This window comes from Cygnus atratus, chromosome 5, assembly GCF_013377495.2.
Source record: "Cygnus atratus isolate AKBS03 ecotype Queensland, Australia chromosome 5, CAtr_DNAZoo_HiC_assembly, whole genome shotgun sequence".
Taxonomy (NCBI): domain Eukaryota; kingdom Metazoa; phylum Chordata; class Aves; order Anseriformes; family Anatidae; genus Cygnus; species Cygnus atratus.
Genome location: NC_066366.1, coordinates 8,833,599 through 8,852,361, shown reverse-complemented (window position 1 = coordinate 8,852,361; position 18,763 = coordinate 8,833,599). Strand labels below are relative to the sequence as shown.

Below are 18,763 nucleotides of genomic sequence, written 5' to 3'. Positions count from 1 at the left end.
TGGTACTAGTTATTTCTGATAGGGAGGTAAACTTCCCTGTGTCTACTTTAGGCTGTTATAGTCTCTCTACGAAGACCACGAAATGAAGCGAGGGAACCTGGAGCTGACTTGTGTACAGATGACCATAACCAGATCCTTATGCAACAAGAAGAAACCTTCCCACTGCCAGTGGAGAGGTCCAGAGGCTCTGCAGGCAGGCTTCCAATTGTAAGCAGGCTGCTGCTGCGAAACATTAACAACTCACAAGTCTCACTTCATCGTTTTCAAATGAGAAAATTTGAAGAGAAGAGTATGTAGATATAGCGTATTTATCTTCTGCTCTCTTGGTCAACCTTCCTGTCTTCCTACACGTGACAGGTTGTCAATTGGAGAGTTTTTTAAAAAAAAAAAACAAAAACAAAAACTCTTCTTTCTGGAGATTCTCCTACCTCTGCAGCATAATTCTACTGGCTGGTTTTTCTGAGGGGAGAAGAGACTACGGGTAAAACAACAGATTGACTCATGTACTCTGATATACATGATTACTTCCCCAAATCTTCCAAAGTAAGAACATCAGCTTCAAACAGCTACCTTTTGTAAGAGGTAACTCAAGCATAAAATAATATCGGGTGTTTTTTTTTTCTTTTGTACTAAGGATCTATGATTGCTTCAAGTATGTCTGAACCTTTGGCAAGTCTAATTTTTACTGTAAAGTTGTTGTTGTTTTCAGAAGTTGATTTAACCCTGAAGTCAGCACGCTAGGAATGATTTAAAGCTTTTGGGTGTTCACATCTAATTCTTAATGCCGGTCTATTTTTTTACAAAATGAAATGCTGGAATTTAAGGGGACAATGAGGTGCATGTAGCAAACGACTCTTGGGCAATAAGCACAATAGATGGTGGCTGAAGGCTCTGCCTTTTCTCTTTACCTCCTGACACGCCCCTGGGTTTATGGAAGTTACACAATATGCACACCCACCAGTTAGGTTTTATTGCTTAATTACTTATAGTGAAAAAATAAAGGCTCCCACAGTCATCTGAAGTTGGGGGTGGAGTTCAGAAAACAGAATTGTTTCTTTCTACTTTTGGTGTGAAATACCGCTAAAGAATTTGGAAAACAAATGGCCTACAAATATAGGCTAACAAAATAAGATACAGCCACACAGTAGCACATATTATAAAGCACATAGGGAGTGCTGGCCAATACAAATTCTGAGCCAAGCAAGTTTCCCCCAGGCCTCTCTTTTTTTTTTTCCTTTCCTTTTTTTGAATTGGTTACTCATGCCATACCGCAGCCTTTCTCAAATCACGTCAATTGTGCATATGAACCATCTGAAATTCTGGTAAAACTGTTTTCTGCCAGGTTTTCTAGACTATATTGTAAAAGTAAGCAATGCTTAAAGTAATATGCAAGGAAACAGAACCTGTTAAGCATGAAATGAGGAATCTCACACACAGTTCATCTGACATTCATCTACACTTCACAACTGTAATGACCTGAACCAGAGTCTCTTAAAGCACAGTGAAATCAGACATGTAAGTGTATCAGGAATGGTAGCTGCTATATTATCAGGACATAGGAGAGACCAAAATTCTAAGCAGAGACAGAACACCTTATTAGACCCATCAGTGTAGCTGCGGCACAAGGGACAAACACAGAGAAGCTTTCAGAAACACAAGCCTTTCTTCAGGAGCAATTGAGCCATCTCTATCAGTTTCTCAGCACCTTTGTTCCAAGGAGGTGCAGTTATAGCAGATAACTAGAATTAAAAGGTTTCAGGTTTTATCTGTAGTTTTGCTATGGGGTTAATTTATCGGGTTGCCCTCTACAAATGCCTTTCCTTTTTTTGCTTCAGTTTCCTTTTCTTTAACACTTGGAACAATGCTTCCCTACTTCGTAAGGACCCATCTCTTTTTGGAAACTGAACTCTTTCTTCAATAAAAGCACCTTGGGGAAAGAAATCTCTTAACACAGAATTAGTATTTTCAGGCTATATGAAGTCACAAATAGGGACAGCCTCACTTTGTATTTTAAATGTTCTTTGCTATGAGAAATGTTACTTTGATACTGTGAAAATGCAAAAGAAAAGAAAATTGCAGTGCTTTTTGCTTCTCTACTGCTTACTACTGGAAGTTGTGGGAGTTGTGGTCGACAGCAAGTTGAATATGAGCCAGCAGTGTGCCCTGGCAGCCAGGAGGGCCAACCATATCCTGGGGTGCATCAAGCACAGCATTGCTAGTCGGTCGAGGGAAGGGACTATCCTGCTCTACTCTGCGCTGGTGCGGCCTCACCTCGAGTACTGTGTGCAGTTCTGGGCACCACAGTATAAAAAAGACGTGAAACTGTTGGAGAGTGTCCAGAGAAGGGCGACGAAGATGGTGAAGGGCCTAGAGGGAACGACGTATGAGGAGCGGCTGAGGTCACTGGGCCTGTTCATCCTGGAGAAGAGGAGGCTGACGGGAGACCTCATCGCGGCCTACAGCTTCCTCACGAGAGGGAGTGGAGGGGCAAGTGCCGATCTATTCTTAGTCACCAGTGACAGGACCCGTGGGAATGGTGTCCAGCTGAGGCAGGAGAGGTTTAGGCTAGACATCAGGAAGAGGTTCTTTACTGAGAGGGTGGTCGCACACTGGAACAGGCTCCCCAGTGAAGCAGTCACTGCACCAAGCCTGTCAGAGTTTAAGAAGCGTTTGGACTGTGCACTTAGTCACATGGTCTGAAATTTTGGGCAGACCTGTGTGGTGCCAGGAGTTGGACTCAATGATCCCTATGGGTCCCTTCCAACTCGGGATATTCAATGATTCCAAGTTCTCAACATTCTCGGGGAAAGGTTGAACCACTGCCCTCTTTTAAAGATAAGGAAACTAAGGCACACAGAAGTTACTTGTCACATAATAGTACTTATGAAAGTAGTAATTCAAAGTCAAAGCCTCCTCCCTGTTTATTGACTCTGAAAACAGACAGCTCTCAAACCCAATCTCATTTAGTGCTGTGTTGTTAAGGGTTTCACCTTTGCAAAGGCATCCCAGTGAAGACTTGGGTTCAGCAAAATACTGGGCACACGAATCAAGCACAAACTAGGGACTAGAGTTCAGAAGTGCAAGTACCACCTAAGCAAAACCTAAAGCTAAAAAGCAAGTGGGACAGGAGGTAAGTGGGAGCTGGAGAGAGAGCTTCTGCCAGAGAAACTAAGAGCAAGTCCTGTACCACGTAACTTCAGTTTCTGAAGCAGGGTCAGGCTGGGCTTGTGAACACTGTCTCTGCAGCCTACAAGGGCAAAGGGAGCAAGCTGCTCAGTAACTGAAACAACATATATTTTATGGAAGTTATGCAACAGATACACTGCAGCTCCATCGAAAACAATGGTAATTACACACCTCTTGTGTTATCTTTGGATAACGCTGTAATTAAGATGTGTCATCACTCTAGTCATGATTAAAATAATTACTGTAAAAAGTCCCTTGTAGGTAGCTTTTACTGTTCCGGTTTCCAAACATGTAGAGGATTTTTAAGGTATAATTGCTTTCTCTGTTCACAGCTCAACTCAATATTATTTCCCCACCCACCTTCCACTTTACACAGCCATCTGATGTTGTAGCAAAACTAACTTGTGTGAAATACTTACAGCTCTTCCAAGTAGGGGAAGTTCTTGAACGCATCCTCTGGTAGCCTTGTGATGTTATTCATGCTCACATCTCTGTGGAAGAAGAAACACAGGTTTGTCAATAAACAGTAAGGGATTTTTCCACTCTAGAAAAAGGAGGAGAAAAAAGTAAGCCTAACCAGACAGTAGGAGAAAAAAAAAATCTATCATCAAACAGTAATATCTGTTTCTAGAAATTTGCATGCTAAACTTTCAAAGCACAGCAATTTGAGACTCTGGTCGCAGCAAAGGCCTATGTAATGCAATGTTGATAAAAATGTTTTCTGACAACTATAAGCAAAACAATGACTGTAAACTGCACGGTACATATGTATAGAACAGTCTCTATGGTACTGTTATCCCCAGCACTAGTTTTTCCCAACTTGCACGTGTATACAATTTGAACACACAATTAAGGCTGCTCGAAAACCACAGCATATGAAAAAATTACAGAAAAAAAAAAGCTTGTGACCACCCACCATGCAAATTTTCACCCCACAATGTCTTTAAAAAAAACCACCACCAACAAAAAATATATATTGGGACTTAATAAAGAGCTTCTGGCAAACAGCTTCTGGAGCAACTGACAAGAAGAGCAGAAACATGTCCCAGCTCTACCACAGTCTTTTTTTTTTTTTTTTTTTTTTTTTTTTACAAAACCTATAGACGTCCTCGAGGTAATAGTTTTAAGCAGATTTCATTTTCAGTCCATAAGCAGAGACAGGCCAGCAGCAAGTGCTTACATGATAGGTATGCAGACCTGTTCAGCTTTTTTCTTTCCACATAAGCAGTAAGTGGCAAACTTGGTGCCATCACCTCAGTTCACATCTACGTAACCACCACGGATAATCTCGTCCTAAAGCAAGCCGTTACTCAATATAAGTAACAGTAGCACAAAAACAATTCAGTTTGATAATTAAACTAATAACTGCCTAACAATTCATGACATAACCCAAGTTCTTACTTTCTACTTTATTACTTTCTTTTTTTTTAATGTAGTTTAAAGACAGATCCAGTGATGCTCATTAGCACAGCCTTCCCAACCTCCTTCTGTTTGCTGTTCTCCAAACGAACACTATTGTTGTCCTCTAGCATCTGTGTCACCTCCCCATGTATTTTGGGTAAAAAGCAACCAAACCAAACCAAACAACCCCTTCCTTCTCACCCATATTCAGCAAGTACCCTGAAGCTCTCGCATGAAGAGCCACAGGCCTAAGGACTGCATGCGAGCCAGCAGACTGATTGTCACCTCAAAGGCTCAGCCTCACAATTAAGTGCCAGCCCTAAACTACCACAAGGTATGGATGTTCCTAGCCTGGCCATAGCCTCCACCGTGTTTCAAACATCTGCTTCTTCTAGTGAGGCAGAGGAAGATCAGTTTAGACTCTCCCTGCTGCACACTAACTGCACAGATCCATGAAGAACCATTTTGTATCAGCAAAAAAAAAAAGTCACGAAACTGAACAGGCTCATCATTAGGATATACTCTTCCATGGTTCCCACCCAGGAGAGGACTCGGTGCTGGACAGGGCAGAATTGGCTTGAAAGGAGAGCAAGGAACGTGCAAAGGGCTTGGTGCTGCTTCTAAGGAAATGGTATCTCAGGGTACCTGTGCCTCCTTTCGTGCTGTGACGAACCAAAAGCCATGTCAGTACCATATAATCTACAATCAAAGTCGTTGCAGTAGCTAATTAAACCGCCTTTCGAGAAGAATGCCCACATTATTCCTCCAATTGCCAGACCATAATGTCTAACCTAGCTCATTAAAAAAGTTTCCGTATTTATACTGACAACAGAATGTACCATATAAAGAAAAAAAAAGCACAGTTACTGGGAAAAATATTTTTTCTCTACAGCAATTGACAAAGTCAACTGATGCCAGTGAATTTATTGAAATCGGTAAATAATTGGCATCTATCTGGTATGCTGCCCCCTGCTCTCCCTCTGGAGCAGCACTGAGCCCTCCTGCCGCTGGCACTATCATTACCCTGCTACATGAAATCTGGATGCAGTTATTTCCTTAAACTAGCTGTTCATTACGTAGACCAAATCTTCATTTACACATACACCAATGTAAGCCAAGAGACTTACTCCTCAGCAGCTGGTAAACTGATGTAAACCAGTATCAATGGAGATCAAAATAAGGTTTAGCACACTGAAAATAAGTCCAGTTGTGAGAGATGACCAAAATAAAATTCACTGCAGCACAATAGAGGCGCCTTCACTCCGCTCCAGTAGGAGCTGAATCAGAGATGATTTATTTCTGAGTTCTGCCGTCTGCCTGTTTTAAAAGGCGCTTTGTATCTCACCAGCAGCTTGGGTACCGCAAGATGCTGCAGTTGCTGTGGGGGGACATTTTTCTTCTTGTGCAGAAAAGCAAATAAAAGTATCAGATGCATGAATCGTCAGCTGTCTGCTCCACAGGAGACTGCAACATTCATTCTCTCTGCCCCCCTGCCCCGACACACACGTACATTTTTCAAATTGTCACCAACACACGCGTTTCTCACAACCAGGCTAGTCCTTTCCCTTCCAGACGACCACACAAGCCTTTCCACTATCCATTTGGAAGCATTTATGAGTAGGGCAAGAGCCTGAGAAGAGAGTAGACCCCCTCAGTGAATCATAAGAAATAGTAAGGTGTGCATGGAAACCACAACTCTCTTTTTTCCTGGAAAGCCTCTCAGAAGCCCGTACAGGTGGTATAAAATCCTTATTGTCGTATACTGTATGAAATGGTGGCAGTGAAAACAGGGCAGCAGGACACATCCTCAGAAAGCACTTCCCAAACAAATACATATCACCTCGTCAAGGATTTTGCGTGCACCCGCATTTGTTGCTCTTCAGGACAGACATACATTATCCCGGCCATCTGAAAGCAGTAGCCTTGAAGTTTCTAGAGCCAGAAATGCCTGATCCTCAGAACCTTCACATGAAATTGTCCACGGAGTCAGTGGAAATCATGTACACATCTCGCATGGCTGACATCCAAACTCGACATAATTTCAGCTTTCTCTGGGATCTGAAATTAGCAAAGAATGTTTTGCCTGTAGCTCTGAGTGTTAGCATCTATTATTTTAATATGGGGAGTAGACTCTTTGGATGTAAGCACTAATCAGAACACCTTAAAAGTGAAGATTTGAGAAGCATTAACGCTATCCATGAGCTCTACTGAAATAGACACCCTCTACTTTCTGTACCTGGGGAGAATGTGTCCTGATGCTTTGCCACAAAGCTGGAAGAGCAGCAAGCAGGGTCAGGCACAGCACACTTCAGCAGGAGCATGCCAAAGCATCCCTTCTGGGACTCACATCTGCATGTGACAGCAAGGCAACACAAGGCAACACTTAAAGAATGTGGCCACCATTATGAAAAAAACCTTGCCCTACATTTTCCTGGTATGCTCAAGTTCAGACTAAATATCTGAAAGGCTTAAATGACTTGTTCTCAGCGAGCCAAGCGCCCCGTCCCGCAGGCACGGCGCGGGGCAGAGCTGTGCCTTTCAGCAGTTAGCCATTAACTCGGCTTATCTGTGCCGGGGAGCTGCAGCGCACCGCGGCTCCCTCACCGCCTCAAAGCGAGACAGGCTGGGGCGTGAGCAGGCAAGGAGCTGGCACCGAAACCGCGGGGATGAGCAGCCCAAGGTGGCAACCGCTTCAGCGAGAGTAAGCCGCATCGAGGGGATAAGGTGAATCACGGCCCTATCGCCGCCGTGAGTTTCGCCACTTGAGGCAGAGGAGCCGTGGCAGCAGCATGGAGGCAGCGCGGTGCTTGCTCTGGCAGCAGTGCTGCTGCCTGGGCCGGAGGCCCACAGGGTCACCGAGGCTCACGTGCCCGGACCGAGGAGCCGCAGCAGTGGCCGCCCACCCCAGTAACACACGGGTTTCATCCTTCTTCCAGGAATGCACCAAGGAAGAAAGCAAACAAACTAACAAGTCAAACAGGTAGCTCGCAGAAACTGCTGGAAACGTTATCTCACTCTCCCGGGTACGGCAGTCTAACTTTTCCTGGCCAAAGGTGAAAGAAAGCCAAGCAGCAGCACCCCCGCGGCTACTGGCTGTCCTCGGCCTGCAGCCCACTCCAGCAGGCCCCCCCGGCTTGTTCTGGTCGCTGCTCGATCGATCGCTGGGCGAACTCCCCCAGGCTTGGAGACGAGCAGGAACACCACACCTGAGCGTGGCGGTTAGCTGGAAGCACTCGCATCCCACCCGATCCCCCAACAGCTCCCATTCCTCTCAGGACCCAGCGCTCCCAGCTTGCTGCGGCCTGCCAGCCCCACAGCAGCCCTCACGCATCCTGTGCCTCTCCTGAGTCCCTTAACCACCCTCCCCCCCATCTGGCCACCTCTGCTGCACCGAACTCTGCACCACTTCTTGTATCTTGAACGGCACCTAACTAATTCTCTCGCATTAAAAATAAAAACACTGCATTTATCTATCTTAGAGCGTGGCTTAAGTCAAGGCTTTCATCGGTGAGATCACGCGAAGAAGAATTAGATAAAAATGCACACCCAGCATTTTCAGTCTCAGGCAGGGCACAGAGAGCCTTCTCTCTTACTTTAAATTACTGCCTGTACCGTGAAAGAGCCCGACCCTTGTGAGACGACTTGTCCTAAATGTCCCCCTTGCTGACAGCTACAGGGGGATTCTGTCTAGCCAGGATGGCTGAGTGAAGGTGACCGAACAGAGGAGGGGGAACAACAAATAATTCCTGCATGGCAAGAAAAGCTGTAACAAAGAGGGAACGCAACATGGGAAAGCATAGGCTTCCAGCAGAGTACTACAGAAAGGACACACAAAAGTGATCAAAAAATTGGCCCAAGACAGAGGCAGGGAATGAAAGCTGAAGAGCCACAGTAATTAATGGGCAGAGAAAAAGAAAACAACGCCAGTCTGTCTGAACTGAGGGCCATCTACCTGCAACAACTTTTCTTTATTTCTTTTTTTTCTGGCTAAATGTACCATTCTTCACTGCATCTTCCCAGCTGAAAGGTGTTCCTATGTTAGACAGAGCAACCTTCCTCCCCCCCAGCCCTGGTGTGCAGGTATGTCTCCTCAAACTCCCAGGAGATGCTGGTGTTGGTTCCTACCCTGCACCGTAGGCTCGGCTATCACCCCTTGAGCCTGCACACACTCCTTCCCACCACACTTGTGCGCTGCATCTGAGCACATGCTGATGGCCTGAAACACTCTGCTTGGTTAGAAAAATAAAAAGACCTTAAGCCTGAAAAGACATGCAAGAGCTAGCTACAGAAAATCTCGGTCAAAGCCAGTCAAGACGGGTTGCTTAAAAAATAAAGTTAAAATACTCCTGCGCTCCCCCTACACTTCATTAACAGCCAACTTTTTGTCCCTCCACCTCACCTCTATCTTTTGTGAAGCTAAGAAGGGACAGGCGAGAGGGAAGCAGAGAGAGAGGAGTGTTTGTTGAAGGAAAGATCATGTTTCAACAAGGCACCTTTAAAATCCTATAAAATACTCCCTCTGAGCAAGCTTAACCTGTTTGCTGATAGATAATAGCATGTAATACTGTAGGCTCCATTCAGTCTTTTCCAAGGTCTGGGCCCTCTGCCACTGAACAATTTAATTATAACACTTACAAAATGATTTAGGCAGAGTTATCTATATTTGAATAAAGCCCTCCCACCTACTTGTACAAAAACAATTAGGTAAAAGGTCTTCGTCTTATGTAAAATTCCCCAGGTAGCAACCCTGACCCAGTTTAGTAGTACTAGGCAAAGCCGGAGCTGTTAATATTTCTTAAAAGCCCATTAAATAAACCAGATTATTGCAAATGTAAGTCAACGTGATGCTGGGAAACACTCAACAACAAGGAGCTGTCCGTTATGACTGGGACATTAATACCTGGGTAATGGTCCAGTTATGTTAACTTAGGTGAAGATCACCAACACAAAGCAACAATTTTTTTCTGTACCCTCTGCTCCCTCCTATTTTTTTGGCAATCAGACACAGAATTGTTCATATACTGGTATACTAAGAAAAATACATAGCTGTACAGCAGTGGTCATTGCTTTGAATAGAGTCCAGGCTAAACCCACATCAGCTAACAGAACTGCTAAAAATGGCACTGCCTTTCTGAGGACATAAGTCAGTGCAAGTCCAAAGGATACTTCAGGTTTTGTTACTGCTAGTCATTTACATCCTACACAGAACAGCAATTAAATAATAGCAAAATGCAAAAATAATACAAAGAAAAATCCACTCCTGCCTACTAAAGGTTTCACAGGAGCTCTGTGCACACTTCATACTGGGTTCCTTCCTCTCCACTGCTGTGCCAGCATCGGTGCTTGTTCAACCCACGGTGAACGGGCTCAGAAAGCTGCACAGAGAGGCACAGGAGCTGGAGCGGAGGGTGAGCACGGAGGGAGATTGGCAGGAACTTGACCTTCGGCTGCTCTAAGCTGCACTGTGGTGCTACGGTCCTGAAGAAGCACATGCAGCGTTGAATGCCTTGCAGGAACATGCTCACAGGATGAAAAACAATGTCATTTTCAACCACATCACATACCAGCAGACAGTCTCAGGGGAGACCGAGAGCTCAACTCCATCCCCATTTCAGAACTGTTTTCCCCCTTAGCCAGCTCCTTCAGGATGAAAATAAAAACTCTCAAGGAACAGAGCAAATGAGCTTGCATTAACACTGTCCCGCGTCTTAGTCATATTTGGTATGTAATGAAAGCGCAGAAAACCTCAAGAATCAGCAAGGAAATTCTGATTAAATTCATTCAATTAAAAAGAAAAAACTAGGGGGGTTTGTTTGTTTTACTGCATCTTCCTGATAACAAGAAGCAAATCTCCCAGAAGCATCACTTCACAACTACTACTTTGAACAGTAATTGCCTGGACTGTGAATCCAATTAATGCAGCTACATCTCAAGGGTATATTACATGCAGACATGCCAAGCCCATCAGCTAAAAATCACGAACATGATGAAAACAAGTATCAGGCAAAGGAAAGATGACGCTTACAGAGAAGCCTACGCTTGAAAAGTGAGCTTGCAACAGTGCCTGAATTTCAAAAATGGTAAAGTAATAGGCCGACTAATTAATTTCTTACCTTTTACATACTACGTACTTTCACTACTGCAAGGTTTGGCTACCTCAGCCTATACTATTATTTAACGTTTATAAAGTAATAGCACACTGATGCCCCAATACGTTTGACTGGCATTGATTGCATTTACAATTTAAGTTCTCCGTGTTCTGTCAAGGTCTGCACAAGCATCAGCAGGAGGCAAGGGCACCCTTGGGTGCTCCAGCGTTAGCTGTCCCATATCCCCAAGTCCCCACCACCATGCCCCAACACATTTTTCTCCTCGCAGACTTAATTTACTGTTCCTTTTCACACTGACAAGTTTATTAATGATAAAATGAAGCAGAAGATTTGAAACCATTTTTGCATTATTACAGATTTGCATTATTACAGATTATTACAGCTCGTGATTCCATCCCTCCTCATTAATTTTAAATATGGTCCCACTGCCTCTGAAATGATCAGAGACCTCCAGCACTTAAAAAGTGCAGAAACCTTTCTTTATGCACAGCCCATTTTGCATTCACAATAAGCACATCAGTCATGCCACTTATGCGTATGTTTCCTTTTCCACTTCTTCTAAGGTACTGTTCTTGTAAGAAAGGAAATATCCAAATACTCAAAGCCTTAGTCAACTTCTGCTGCGATTGGCTCAACAAGCCACAGGTATTAACGCACTGCTGCCCTCCCACCCAGCAAATGCCCTGGTCGTCTCCCAAGTACCCACGCTATCTCCCTAATGAGCACAAAGCCTTATCACCATTGTTTGTACTGCAACAAGAAGCTAAGAGCCCCGGCTCAACGTGTCAGTGTGACTGGCACTGGACAAATACTCAGCTGGAGACACTCCTCGCCTGGAAGGGTTTGCTGCCTAAGTGGACAAGACAAACAGCACGGGACGACGGAAGCCAGGAGCACCGGGGCGAAGCAACTTGTCAAAGCCAGGAGGAGCCTGGATGCCCCTCCAGCTCCCAGGACGCCCTGCTCATCCACTGCACCCAGCTACTGCCTACAATGGCCTTTTCAAAACACCTGCAGAAGTAAAGATATCCAAATGATAAAACAAAAAGAGAGCAGACATAGAGACTGAATTCCTTTCCTTCTATTTCTTTTTGAAGCAAGGAACCAGGATGGGAGGGTGCTCTGACGGTTTCTCGTTTGCTAGATGTGTAGGTTCCGTCCATTTCGTAGAGATGGAAATTAACAACACGTTCAGCTATTTGGGCAGGGTTTCCATCCACTTCTCTGTGGATCTAACTGGAACATTTGTGTGACACCCACTTGTGGATGAAGCACTTAACATGTTTTTTCAGGGAGCAATCACCCTTCAAAACAGCCACAAATCCTGGCTACCAGAGGCGCCTTAGACATTGAGAAGCTTTAATAAACTGGGTACACAGAGCTCTTTTCAGTGAAAATACCAAAAACGCATACACATTCTGTTGATGCCAGTGAGCCTTGAGCATTTTGCTGAAGCAGGACCTACAACATTTTCACTGACAGCCACAGAAAGGCTAAAAAATGCCAGACAGGTCTGTTCCTGCAACAGAAGCAACGTCCCTCTCTTCCCCCACCATATTTGTAAGTTATTTCTCCTTCCTTCTCCTTCCCATGTCACATCAACCTGTTTTTTTCCTCCAACATGATGTCTTAGCTTTCTTTCAGACACAGTAACTAGCTCTAATGTACCCTATTCATGTGCCAATCAAGCCATCATCAAGATCCTGGAGAGAACAATACTTGTATGCAAAGACCTATTTTGGACTGGTATTTGAGTCACTGCAGGCCAGCCATTAAGCAATCGCACGTACCGTTAATGGTCTTTGTTGACACATGGTGGGGAATTAACCACGAAAAAATTCCACTGCATTATTAGGAAAGGGATGGTGGCCTGGAATAGAAATATAGCACGAGTTCCTACGTCCCTCCATTCACTTAAGAAGAGCCACACGTTTGGTGCAGATTACGGGCTGGTGGGTACGAGCATTTCCCTCACATAAGTGGCGGTTATTTACAGCAGGGAGTAAAATGATGCGTTCCTCAGGTGTCTGTAACCATTTACGCTCTGACTTGGGGACTGAGCAGGGAGGCTTCAGCTGTGCAGGGCGAGCAGCCCGCGACGCTCCTCGTACACCCACCGGGATCCGTCACAAAGCAGGAACAACTGATCCATGCTGACTGTGGAGAAGTCCGTGGATGGATGGAAGAGAGCGGGACCTGGGGTCATGCGTGTTGTGTCCCAGGTCAGTGTGGGATCTGGCACGTCCTGCTGCCACCCCACTCCTAGCAGAGGGGCTCTCAGCACGGTTTTACCACAGCTACTCTCTGACTTCACTGTTTTTAAAAACTCTGTATAAAAAGTACCACTGCTATCCAGGGCTCCGAGACCACCCGCGGTTCAGAATGCCAGGCAGATAATCCCCTCACGCTGCACAGGGATTTCGGGAGAACCATGCAGCATCTAGTGCCTGTGAGGACCGACATCTTCCCAAGCACTGCCGCCAAGTACCTTCGCCAGGCAGGCTCCCTGCATCCTGCCACCACCCAGGCTGTTCGCGAGGGGGGTCAAATCTAAGCCATGTAATTGTTTGATGCCTGCTGTGCATCTTCTGTGCTTTATCCACTTCGTTTCCTTCTGGCTAGGGTCCTGCCTCCAGCCACCACAGCTCAGTCTAAGCACGGAGCTAAGAGAAGTTGTAAACCTCACGACGGAATTTTGGGGTACAAACATTCAAAATGCTATTCTCGTGCTACCAATATTTTCATATTTTACTAAGGTATCTTCTAGATATAAGGAACTATGAGGAATATTTTAATGCCTTCATCTCAGTTAACAATAATGCCATCAAACTGGCTGGATTAACAACTCTCCACACATCAGGGGCTGGCACCTGGGATCCCCTTAGCTCAGACACATGTCCAAACCATTCACAACAACCAGCATTTGCTGGCAAGACTTGAGATTATTTGCAAAAGCCCGTAAAGCCAACTGGAAGGCATTGTTAATCCACAGGTCTCCACACACAAATGCGACACCAGTCTTGTCACAAGGGGAAAGAACGGCAACAGGTTACAGGCTTAAGGCTTCAATACACATTCCACCAAAAGAAAACATGACACACAGCAGCTACATCTCCAGTGAAATGAACACCAAATTCCCTAAAGGAGTTTGACAGAAAGATATTTGTCATGTTTTAAATAAATTAAGTTTAACACTATGTTTGCAACCACCTTCAAACAGGACAGTACAGGCAGTAGGGACAATTGTCCTTGCCATCTCTCAGTCACATCATACCATCAGCCAGCAAGGTGACCACACAACAACTCTAGAACTTGGTATTTTCATCAATGAGTTACATTAGTCCCAGGTTAGAGACATATTGGAGTTTTCACTTAAAGCACATATTGCTAACCCAGACACTTCAAATGTGAAAAAGTCAATGTTTTGCACACTATTGTGGAGCAAATTCGTAAGTATTTTTTCTTTACCAAAAGCTTCTGTGAACAACCAGTGCTGAAATATTAAGAACATCTCCAAACTATGCATCTAACCGGCTTAGTAAAGTCTTTTTTTTTTTCCCCTTCCCACCTCCACTCTCAGGTCCCTATTTCACAGCCATAAACACATCCAGTGAATGTTTCATTCCATCTTACAGTTCCAAGGGCAATTCCATACAATTTAAACCGCCCAACAGGAGCGTACGGAGCCACGTCCACCCTTTGGACTCCCAGGACACCACGTCTCGCTCCACCTAGCAACAGTGCACTTACTTACTACAACAAACACTTCCAGCTGAACGCTCCTCTGAGAGCATGGCAGCCTCCCGAGCTAAAGGCAGGCATCCATGGAGGTTCAGCGCCTTACCCCCACCCGGACTCACGCCGTGGGGCTGGGCAGGTTGCTTCCCCTCTCTCCAAGCCCCTGCTACCCTACTCAAAGAAGAGAAATCTTTTCCGCATCTCAGAAGCAGGGGGGGGGATAAAACTACTGATGTTTTTGAGCTGTCAAGACAGAGCCCGGCACTTAAATCTGTTTACACCAATAGAAAAGCAGTACTATTGTTATACGTTTATATTCCTATAAAAGTCTTCTGTTGCATTTTCACTTGGTATTTTTGTTCTGTAAAAAAAAAAAAAAAAAGAGAGAGAGAACACAAACAGCTACAAATCCAATTTCATAAAAAAGCCAACTTGAGTAACTCTGAGTATTTTGAATTTTATTCATTTTCTTCTGGTTTATTTTGGTCTGCTAGTCTGTCCCACCCAATGTTTAGAAAGCAACCTGAGCCTCAAAAGTCTGGGTAAGCCCTACATTTTTAGAAGATTAAAGCAAAAAAGCAAAACAAAATTAGTGTATGAACACGGTCACTGATAGGATTAAGCAAGAACACAAAATATAAACATTCCAATCAGGCCAAACCTGTACATAACGGTGCCAACATTTACCATTTTTTCACTTGCATATAACACATAACTTTGATGTAACTAAAAATTATTTCTGGCAAAAAAAGCCTTTTCTGCACTACAGCACTATAATTATCTATATACTGTGGGAAAACGAAAAGCACACAGTACCGCTTTCTAGTGTCAAAATAGATTTCATGGCAGCACCTGGAATTGCCTTTATAGCACTAAATGTGCTTTTACATAGCAATTTGCAAGGCATCTTAAACTAGCTGATGAAGCATGAGCTAGCCAGTTTTGATAAGATGTAGAACTTAGGTTTGGGTAATTCTTAGTCATCAGTTACCACACTTTAACAGACAAGTTAATTTTCAGTTTAAGGAAAAAGCTTCCTATCCCTTTTGAGCTATACTGGTTTCAGCCACATTCCTCTTTTGCATTTGAGATGTATTGCCTAGTCCCTAATACACATGAAAATGCAGGCTGAACATCCACTCTTACCTTCCAATGAACCTTAGATACTAATCAAAATGAAAGCTGCACAAAGCGCCTGCCAGGACACTCTTAGGAACAAGTTACAGGTTCAGCTTCTACTTCGTCATTACTTTAGTAACCAAGGGTCGTCAAACAAGTATTTCAATTCAGCTTTATTTTTTCTTATATAATGAAAGTGTCAAGAATTATCTCATTCCTATCAGACTAAACACAGAACTCACATTTCAAGAAATAAAACCTCAGGTATGCTTTGCCTTCTTTTGAAAAGCATAACTCGTCGGTGGTGAAAGCTGCGTAGCTTTTAAACTATTTTTTTTCCTCCCCCAAACTCCATTTGAATATGACATGCACCAAAGTCCAGGACCTACAGTGACAGCAGTACTCGTGTCCGTGTACTCTGTATACATAATGGTGGGTTCCCTCCCATAAAGCCTGCAATAAAAAATTAGCTAGCGTTACAAACACTTGGAAAAAACGGCAAGTCATTAGTGCTTTCCAAATTTGGCCACAAACTGTTCTTCCTTTCCAAATGACAGGCAGACTAGTTCTACTTCTCGTGCAAGTGAGGCCTGGACTTCAAGAGCACAGCCTGGGGGCGGTCAGCACCAGCACTTGCCCCCCAGCAGGCGGCCCACACCTGGGGACCTTCAGCCCCCACCTGGGGACCTCCGTTTGCTGGCACCTCAGGCTAAGAAAAAAGCTGCTTCACAGGATATGTGCTGCTCCCTCGCCCCCTTGGAAGGCCTAGCCAGGCCTCCAGGCTGGTCACCCTTGTTACTGCCAGCGCATCTGTGCATTCAGCCATTGCTGCCAAGGCTGCACAAACGACTTCAGGGCACTGCTCACATACACATCTTGTGTGTTTTCAGGAACTTGGCAGAGTTCGGGCTCTACGCTGACGCCAGCCAGCAGATGACAAATGGCCGGCGAGCTGCATCCTCAGACAGGCCAGAGGCCTGAGAGGAGGCTGCCTGCGCCCTGCCAAGGGGACACGGCTGATTGCCATTGGCCTGTGCTGGCCATCAGGCAGTCACAGCTACAGGTAAACAGTCAGCCGGTGACAAGGTCTGTAACAGAAAGTAACCAGCCAGGCTGAAAATAAAAACAACTGAAAGCACAAAACCTCTGCTTTATGCACCCCAGGATGAACCACCAGTCACCTCCCACAACTGCCACCTCCCACAGCCAGAGGACAACAGGCAGACTCCTCTCACCACCAGCAGAAAGCCACAGGAGATCACCACAGCTTTTTTTTTTTTTTTCATACTGTTATTCTAAGCCATAAGGCAGATTTGGGTGCCTATGCAAAGAGGCCACAAGCAACCTACTATAATCACCAACAGGTCTTCTGAGCAGCTAATGTGCTGAGACGGTGTTCAGCATAATAAACTAAGATAGATAAACTCTGAAGGCAACAAGGGTCCTTTATCAAAATTAGTCCCCAACTGGAAAAGACTTTTCCAGAAGCAACACAGTTAGTGAACCTGATTTATTCTCAACTGAGCCTTTTGCACACATGTAGACTACGACCATAGGTTTAAACAGAGAGATCTGGGGGAAAGGAGTACGCTTTTTATAAAAACAAGGGCTGTAGGAAAAGATATGATAATATTTTGGATCAACTGATAAGAGATATGGGAGCAGGGGTGGCAAGTTTCTGGCACACAGATACTTTCTGAGGTCCCTAGTTGCATACACCAAGTTATTCTGCAGCCCTACAACTTCCTGCTAACCTGCAAGTGTCCTTCTGCGGCTTCTGAGCTAGCAGCTATAAGAGGGTTAATGCATACTGCATAGCAATTAAAAAAGAAAAAAAGGAAAAGAAAAAAACTACAGTTAAAATTAAAAAAAAAAAGAAAAGAAGCACAAAAAATCCCACTCTCTCACACACAGAGAAAAAGCTGAGTACACTGTTAGCAGAGGGAATCCATCCATTTACACAATCCCACTCCAAGCCAGCATATTCACAGTAGTTTTCAATAAACATCTACACAAGTCACTGGAGGGGAAAAAAAAATCTGTTTTCTTTCATACAATTCCACAAAACTAACTGTCATCACAACCATCCTTGTGGCAGAAAAGTCCATATTTGCCTGCAGTTTAATCCGTCTGCAGCTGCCCTGTGGAAAAGACAGCCAATAATTGGCTTCTTTCACCTCTGTTAACCACGAACAAAAGTGTCATTCAGCTTCCAAATGGACAGAAGGCACCAATGGATGGGCAGCTAGCTGAGCCAATGGGCTGGAATAACAATAACCCTGTAGCATTTTCTTTTTTCCTTTTGTTTAGTCTTTCAAAGCCCTTAATTAAGACCCTCACAAAGCACCCCTACAGGCTCCTTTCAATGAGGCATTACACGCCTGTTTTCTTGTATTTAAGGAAGAAAAGTAACAGGGATTTCTGAAACACATTAAGCAGTATACACAATTTCCATGTATTCACAACCGAAATACTGTTACATTTCAGCTTTTAAATATTATCGGCAATAAAAAGAAGTTCAAGTTTACTGCGTCCCCTCTTGGCTCTACGTTCCTTGCTATTTTAAGGGGGAAAAAAAATACAGCCGGTCATAAACGTGACATAGCTACAGCAGCTCGCCCACATCCACCACAAGACAGCAGCTCCCAGAAGGCAGGCAACCGGCGGGGATGCGGCTGAAGCATCCCTGGGCCCGGGCAGATGCGGAAGCTGCTGCGATATGGATGCTGACTTGTGGGGACCGCAACGCCAAGCACTGGCATTGCCCAAAAACCAGCACTTGTCCACGCTTGGGTACACCCTGCTGGTTTTGGTGGCCTCGCAGCCGATTCAGTGCGGGCTTGTATATAATACAGATGAAGGTCATCTGTATTCCATTACTCACAACCGAACCGATGGAGTATCAGCATTTCTATGTGAAACAGCACATCGCAGCTGCTTTGCAGCAATGTAGGCAGTCTCTGCTAAACAGCCCCTTTAACTCTTTACAGCTACAGAAACTTACTGTGTGAGACCAAACAGCAGCTCATTTCCTAAAGGACTTCTCCCCCAAACAGCAAACATAAAAGCTTTAAGAAAACCCCTATAAAATATCCTCCTCGTGGGTGTAGGCTGCGCAGGACATCCAGCCCTTTTCCACCCAAACCAGCCCATTTCCACCCAAAACCAGCCCGAGTGACAAGCTAACATGGGAGCTTGCTTGGCAGGTC

The 18,763-nt window shown here is 44.7% G+C and overlaps 1 protein-coding gene across 1 annotated transcript in view; it reads right to left on the bottom strand.

Moving 5' to 3' along the window:
- Window positions 1-18,763, bottom strand: part of LGR4 (leucine rich repeat containing G protein-coupled receptor 4) — a 74,737-nt gene that overhangs the window by 40,338 nt on the left and 15,636 nt on the right. Inside the window, exon 2 of the mRNA XM_035550379.1 lies at window positions 3,606-3,677. Coding sequence (XP_035406272.1) covers window positions 3,606-3,677 — 72 coding nt within the window. The remainder of the gene's footprint in view (window positions 1-3,605; window positions 3,678-18,763) is intronic.